Genomic DNA, 7,712 nt, shown 5'->3' with positions numbered 1-7,712 from the left:
AATAACCTCTCAAAAAAACAAAAACAAAATGAAACAAAAAATCCAGGTATAAAGGAGTGGAAAAGGAGAATGTTTAAAAAAAAGGTACATTACTGGATCTGAGTTCAATTTCTTGTCTAACCAAAGCTGGGGTGTGGTGTGTTTTGGGGAGGCTGAGATAGGAGGACTGTAAGCTTGAGGCTGGCCTGAGCAACGTGAGAACTTGTCTAATAGAAAGAGCCAACATAGGCCCAGCAGGTAGTGTGGTGGTGAAGGCGCTGGATCTCATATGGCTGACGGCAAGGTTTGAGTCCAGGATCTGGTGGCTCAGAAAACACTGGCCACCTGTGCGTGTGCCCAAAATCCTAAGAAGAGACTGGAGAAGAGACTGCGACATGGGGTCTTCTTCCTGGGAGGTGCCTTCTAACTTTCTCTCTGCCCCTGCTGTGTGCAGGACCCTCTATAGCAAAAAACTAAAGAGCCAAGGGCCAAGGTCCAGAGACGGTGGCACAAGTGGGAAAGTGCAACTGTGTGGTGGTTGACTGGCATGGGAGTCTCTGGTTTAGTTCTCAGTCCAAACTAAACAGGCCAAGCATGGTGGTACACATCTATACTCCACGCTAGAAGGCAGAGGCCAAGAAGATTACAATATGGTGGGACTTCTCTTTCTTTTTTCGATCAGCAATAATAGTGCCTTGGATAAATGTCACTGGCTACGATATTGCCACTGCGCGAAGCTGAGAACTTTTCTTTAAAAAAAAAAAAAAAAAAAAAAAAGAGGCCAGCAGGTAGAGTGGTGGTTAGGGGCACTAGACCTCACATGGCCAGCCACGGTTTGAGTCTCGGACCTGGAGGCTTAGTTTCTCACTTTCCCTCTCTCTCTCCGTTCCTCTTTGGTCAAATTAAAAATAAATAAATAAAGTTAAATAAAATAATTCTAAAAAAAAAAAATATCAGATCCTGTAGTTAAATGAATAATTTACAGTTATTGTCTATAACAGGATTAAAAACAGTAGACAATAAGCAAAAATTGTTTTAAACAAATGCTCTAGGGCCAGTTCCAAGGCCTAGTTCAGGCAGCCAGATCCCACGTGGCAGACTGCATTGTCTGTGTCCCAGACCTGACCAGAAGCATGTGTGCCCAAAATCCTGAATGAAGAGAGAGATGGAGAAGGGACTGTGGTGTGATCGTTCTCCATGGGGATGCTTTCTCCTCACACTTTCTCTCTAGTGAGTGCCTACACCCTATACCCAAAACTAATCAATCAAACAAACAAAAAAAACCTCGGAGCTGATTCAATAGACACAATTCCCCTGGATCATGAAAGTGACTTCTGGGGCCAGCAGTGTGGTATAGTGGTTAAAGGTGCTGGATTCCCACACGGCCAACTGTGTTTTGAGTCCCAGACCTTGCAGTTTGCTCTCTCCCTTTCCCTTTCTCTCTCTCGCTCTGTCTCTCTCTGGTCACATTTAAAAAAGAATAACAACAACAAGTAGAATTAAATAAATAATTTAAAAAAGGTGACTTCTTCAATAAATGTTGGTACCCTCCCACTCTATCCATTAAAAAAAGTGTAGAGAATTCTTAGTGATAAATAAAATTTGATTTTTAAATGTTCTTTTTTTTTTTGGAGAGGTTTTTGCTATAGGGCACGTGTACTCACCAGACAGACAGAGAGAGATAGAAAGCGAGAAATCACCCCCCAGGGGGGATGGCCACACCACAATCCCTTCTCCTTCATTCTCCTCTCGGGATCTTGGGCACGCACGCACATGCGTCCGGTGTGAGTTTAAGCCACCGGGTCCGGGACTCGAACTGCGGTCGGCTACGTGGGAGTCCAGTGACATAGCCATTATGCTGCAATCCCTTCTCCATTCTCCTCTCGGGATCTTGGGCACACACACACATGCGCCCAGCGTGAGTTTAAGCCACCGGGTCCGGGACTCAGACTGCAGTCAACTACATGGCAGTCCAGTGACGTAGCCATTACGCTAACTGCTGGTCCCTGAGTTTTAAATTTTCAAATGGTCAGTAAAGTAAGAATAACTTAATTATTTCATCAATTTGAAAGTTTATACATCTTCATTCTAGGAAATAAAGAACTTAGCTCTTTGGCAGTTCACAGTGGGGAGGGATTAGATCCATTTATTAAAACCCAGGCTGAAAAACGAACTAAAGTGTGGACCATCTGGAGATTTTAATATATTTATTTGAAAACCCAGTTCTGTGAAAGAGCACACTAAATAGTCATATATCTTCTCTTCAACCAAAGACTTGGAGACAAGGTTCTCCAGATCAGCGCAGAGGCAATGATACATGCATTGAATGGCAGGTCTCAGCACGGATTTCCTCAGACATTTCCAAGATAAGCCTGGACAGTCTTCAGATGAGCAAATGAGATCCTGCAAAAGGAAGTGGGGGGAGACGCTAGAGTCAGGCTTTATTTAAAAAGTATCCTCCTCTTTTTTACTACTAGCTGCTAAAATCTAAAGCCAGCTCCCAACCTCCCTCTGCACTCCTAATACGCCAGTTTGTGTCAAAATAGACTACAGCTTTCAAATTCCTCACTATTTTATTTTTTAAACACAAGAATCCAATTTCCAGCTATAAACCTCTAAGCAGTTTTGTGGTTAACTGCCTTGAAAGACGTAACCAGGGGTTTTCAGTTTGTGAAAGGATAACGTGAGTCAACTCGATTCTGTGATAAGACTGAGTGATCATGGTATCTACGTGTCATGTGCTGGGCGGGTAAAGCTTAGGAAACCACCAAGGCAGAAAGATAATTTTTAGAAGTTTAGATAGTAGGGAAGTTTATATAAATCTCCCTGCTTCTAAAGCCTCTTTGAGGCATGAATGTATTTTTCTACTGATGGCAGGGTTTCTGCCTTAATATGTATCTGAGCTTTTATTGATTGCTAGTCAGTGTGTAATAGTCACCATGCTAGATTTACAAGTAGGCCTTCAAACACATTTTTTATTTTGTCATAATGCAATAAATGATGTGGTCCTTATTTTCTTCAAAGTATAACAAATTCATATCATATTTGTCTGAAAATGTGTCTGTGTTAGGGTGGAATTAAAGAATCCTGATTATATAGTCCATGTGTGTCTTCAAATATGTGATGACCATTCAAAAGAAAGGAGAGAACTAAGAATAATAATTTCATGATCTTTTGCATCTAAAGAGCCCCTTCAACGCTGTTAGAATACTGTTATAAAAATCATCTTCCTCAACTGGACAAAGCTTGTGATGTAACTGACTGCAAAATACCTGTAAGCACCATATTGCAGTCACAATAGATGTCCAATCACTCCACTGAATAAGTGTGTTAACGATTTACAGGGAGAGAGAGAGGAATCAGTGAGAGGTCTACACCGGTGCAACTCGAAAATGTGATCCATGGACAGGAACTAGTCTGCAAAGCATAACCGATCCATAAGGAGGAGCTTGCACTGGAACGTCACTCAGCTCCATCACTAAGCAAACCATGCAGCTGACTAAGTGGGGAAAAGCTTTCTGGATGAAAGCAGCATTGAAGAGATTGATATTCTTGAGCAAGCTCCCTCTCTCTTCACAGACCTAAAAAAAGGTGTAAACCAGCCACCTTGAGTAGCATTGGAAGAGTTGAAAAAGAAAGGGGGGTGGGATCAGCAGGCAGCGTGGAGGTTAAGGCGCTGGACACTCCCGCATGGCCAACCATGGTTCGAGTCCTGGACCGTGTGGCTTGCTTTCTCACTTTCCCTCTCTCTCTGGTCAAATAAAAATGAATCAACAAATAAAATTAAATAAATAATTCTCTAAAAAAAAGAACAGGGAATCTGTGGTTATGTATTCAGAAAGAGGTTGAAAAGGGGGGAAGTTGTGATACTGTTTAGATACATAAGGATTAAGTACAAAAAGAAAGGAAAAAGTGAGATGATCTCCATGAATAAAATGACTGAAATACTGATGAAGAAGTTTCCCTTTGCAAACAGCTTCACTGCAGACGTACCTCTGGTCCTTAGTCATCAATATACTCAAATGGTTCTGGGGGCTCTGGCTCTTGTTCCTCCTCCTCGATTTTTGGGCCATGTGCTGCCACAGGTTCTACCAGCTCTTCAATGTCTTCACTAGTGTCCTTCAGAATGATGATGCCTCCAATGGAGAGCTGTAAACAGAGAGGAATGAGGAAGCACACACTCCACTCCAATGTCAAGCCTGCTCTGCAATCCAGCGCGCATACTTGCCAAGCAGTACCTTAAAACTGCCCGGATGACGTGTAGGTAGAAAGTTGGCAGTAGAGAGGCCAGCCCATGGCTGGGTGGTTAAGGGGCTGGATCTCACATGGCCAACCACATGTTTTGAGTCTTAGACCCGGCAGCTTGAGAAATGTTCCAGGTGAGTGTGTATGCATGCCCAAAGGGAAGAAAAGAAGGTGAAGGGATTGTGGTATGACCATGCCCCATGGCAGGTGCTTTCTCACTACCCCCCGAAGTCACTCTCCAGAAAGCACATGCATTCTCTGACAAACTAAAACAAAAATCCCAAATTAAACAACCACCCCCCCCCAAAAAAAAAAAAAAAAAAAATAACTGAGGTAGAACTATACTACACTATGATAAAGATAACTGTGAGCTCTAAGGAGTATATTTGCAAACTTAATGCCATGCCCTGGCTGGTCTAACCCACGACGCTGCTCTATTTGAATGACATATCCCAATTTAAGGACAGTATTACCCAGCCTTGGGACTGACTCTAGGTCAGTATGACTGCAGGGAAAATGTTTGTTGTCCAAATATGATATTCTAATGCTTTTTCATTCAAGATGTAGTCCTGGACCAGAAGCGCCATTACCACATGGGAAGTTTTATTAAACAGTAGGCAAGCTGACGCCACCCTAGATCTAAAAAGCTGTATTTGAAGAAGATTCTCCAGGTCCAGCCATGGTGGTGCAGTAGTAGTGGTAGTGTGCCTGCCACTCCTCATCGCCGAAGCCATATGGAGAACTAGAGTTTGGTTCTCGTGTTGACCAGGCACACGTTCCTTAGTTGCACATGTGTGCAATTAAGATCCTACCTGGCCCAGAAGGCTGGCAGGGAGGATCACAGTGTGAGGACCTGTTGGGAACGTCTGTCTCTCCCATCCCTTTCTTTCTTTCTCATGAAAGTAAATACATTAAAAAAAAAAGAAAAGAAAAACAATTGAAAAACAATTCCCAGTTGACCTTTTTTTTTTTTTTGGAGAAGTTTTGCTATAGGGCGCGTGCGCTCGCCAGACAGACAGAGAGAAATCACCACCCTGGGAGGATGGCTATGCCACAATCCCTTCTCCATTCTCCTCTCAGGATCTTGGGCACACACGCACACGCGCCCGATGTGAGTTTTAAGCCAGTGGGTCCAGGACTCGAACCGCGGTCGACTATGTGGGAGTCCAGCGACATAGCCATTACACTAACTGCTGATCCCCCTTGAGTTGACTTTTATGCATATTAAGGTTTGTAGAAGTGGGCCACCAGGTGGTATGGAGGTTAAGGCAGCTGGATTCCACATGGTTGACTATGTGTTTCAAGTCCTGGACCCAGAGATTTGAAAATCATGCCAGGCACATGTGCATGTGTGCCCCAAATTCTGAAGAAATGGAGGAGAAGAGACTGTGACATGGACACCTCCCGCCCCCCAGGAGGTGATTTCTAACTTTATCTCTTTGGTGAGTGCACTTGCCCTATAACCAAAAAAAGAAAAGAAAAAAAAATTTTTTTTAGAGATGCATACTAGCCTAATATAATTTTTGAGATGACCATTACTTTAGACAAGAGAATCCATAAAGTAAATGCCAATTTTTCTCTAGCAATTTTAGAATGATGAAGAAAATAACATTAATATCATAGGTAACTGAGTGTTTTCAGTTCGGTGTCTAAATCCTTGAAAGCCAATGAAAACACAGATGGGAAACAAATGGAAAGTAGGCTGTAACTGCAATTCTGTTAGGCCCTCTCCTAAGCATATTAGCAGAAGGGAAATTCAAACACCAAACTATTCACCCATCTCTGGTGTGCTAATCTTATTCCATTTGCCTGCCTTTGTCAAAGGAAATGGAAAGCTGCTCTGTGTAATTAAATCAGTCAACAGTGGCAGGGCACATCTGGAAAAAGCATACTTCAACCAAAACACATTACTGGGAAGGAAAAGAAGCCCAAGCACATTAGTCAAATGATTCACATATGTAGAAGAATCTCTGTAGTTCAGCCTAATCTGATTTTTCCTCATCAGGACCCTGTCCTGCCATGCTATAAAACTGTATGCCTTCATGAGTTTCTGAACTATTTCCCTTTCCCAACACACAGATATTTACATACATTACAACACAATGTAATCTCTTAAAAAGTTTTTTTTTTGTTTTTGCTAAAGGGTGTGTGCGTTCATGGTAGAGACAGAGAGACAGAAAGCCAGAAATTACCCCCCGGGGGGAAGGCCGTGCCGCAATCCCTTCTCCGTTCTCCTCTAGGGATTTTTGGCATGCACGTGCATGTGCCCACTCTGAGTTTTAAGCCACCAGATCTGGGACTTGAACTGTGGTAGACGACATGGGAGTCCAGTGACGTAACCATTATGCCATCTGCTGGTCCCAAGTTTGCTTTTCTTGAAGAGGATGCATTTTGTTAACAGACCCTGCCTCTACTATAGACACAGCCCAAGAAGAATCAGGGTGTACAGCCCTTGTCCTGACCCTCAACATGTACTTGAGCCTCCTAATGGACTAATGGAGATGAGTCTTCTACCAAATGGATGACAACACCCGTTTTCACAAATGGACTCACTTTTTTTAAGAAACATCTGGCTCTAAATTACCACTACTCCATGCTTAATTCAATGAAATAATATAACTTAAGTCATGTGATAATCAATATACGGAAAAAACTGTTTATCAATGCACATGGGTTAGGCTAACTGCCACTTTATACGCTGGTGAGGAAGTTCACACAGTTCCTAAGCAGATCTATTCTCCAGGAAGCCCAATGGCAACAAAGACACAGGCAGCAGAAAGCTTCCTGCTGCCAAGTGCTACGCTCTTTCTTAAGGATGAACGGGAAGCAGAGTAGGACATCATCTATTTTCAAAGCTACCACTGCCTCCTTCAAATGCTGAGGAAGAATCTGAGCACGTGAGGGTTAGATTTGATGACCCTGCTACTATGGGGAAGGCCCCCTTTCTTCACTGCACATAAACAGCCAGTTTCTTTTTAGCAGTTAACTCTTCATTTTCTCTTTCCTCTACCCTCCCAGCAGCCACTAATCTAACTTTCATCTCTAAATTGCCTATTCTGAACATTTTATAAACAAGGATCTTCAAAAGTTTTTAGAAAATGTGTACTATAAAAATACAGTGTGTTTATGCATAAACATTCAATGTGTCAGGGCTGGCAGATAGCGTGGTGGTTAAAGGCACTGGACTCCCACATGCCGACTGCAGTTCGAATCCCAGACCTGGCAGTTTGCTTTCTCATTTTCTCCCCCTCCCCCTTCTCCCTCTCTGGCTAAATAAATAAATAAAGTTGAATTAAAACAATTCTTAAAAAAAATTCAATGTGTTCTGAGAAGTATTTCATGATGGGCAAAGTATTTTTACAAGCAAAATGAGAAATAGCAATTGACTGTTTTAAAAAATAATTAGAATAATAAAAATAATGATTGGGGAAAACATAGAAAAGATATTGAATGTTTTTTTTTTTTTTTTTTTGGGAGGGTTTTCACGT

The 7,712-nt window shown here is 42.3% G+C and overlaps 1 protein-coding gene and 1 pseudogene across 1 annotated transcript in view; both read right to left on the bottom strand.

Annotated features, from left to right (window-relative positions):
- Window positions 1–566: 566 nt before the first annotated feature.
- LOC114006645 (uncharacterized) lies at window positions 567–718 on the bottom strand (annotated as a pseudogene).
- A 1,451-nt stretch (window positions 719–2,169) lies between these two features.
- Window positions 2,170–7,712, bottom strand: part of PSMD1 (proteasome 26S subunit, non-ATPase 1) — a 143,730-nt gene continuing 138,187 nt past the window's right edge. The window contains exons 24-25 of the mRNA XM_014585241.1: window positions 3,973–4,128; window positions 2,170–2,382 (exon numbers count right to left, since the gene is read on the bottom strand). Coding sequence (XP_014440727.1) covers window positions 3,982–4,128 — 147 coding nt within the window. The 3' untranslated portion in view covers window positions 2,170–2,382; window positions 3,973–3,981. The remainder of the gene's footprint in view (window positions 2,383–3,972; window positions 4,129–7,712) is intronic.

This window comes from Tupaia chinensis, unplaced genomic scaffold, assembly GCF_000334495.1.
Source record: "Tupaia chinensis unplaced genomic scaffold, TupChi_1.0 Scaffold149383_1, whole genome shotgun sequence".
In the NCBI taxonomy this organism is placed as follows: domain Eukaryota; kingdom Metazoa; phylum Chordata; class Mammalia; order Scandentia; family Tupaiidae; genus Tupaia; species Tupaia belangeri.
The sequence above is the reverse complement of the archived record's forward strand: the minus strand, read 5'-3'. Positions and strand labels throughout refer to the sequence as shown.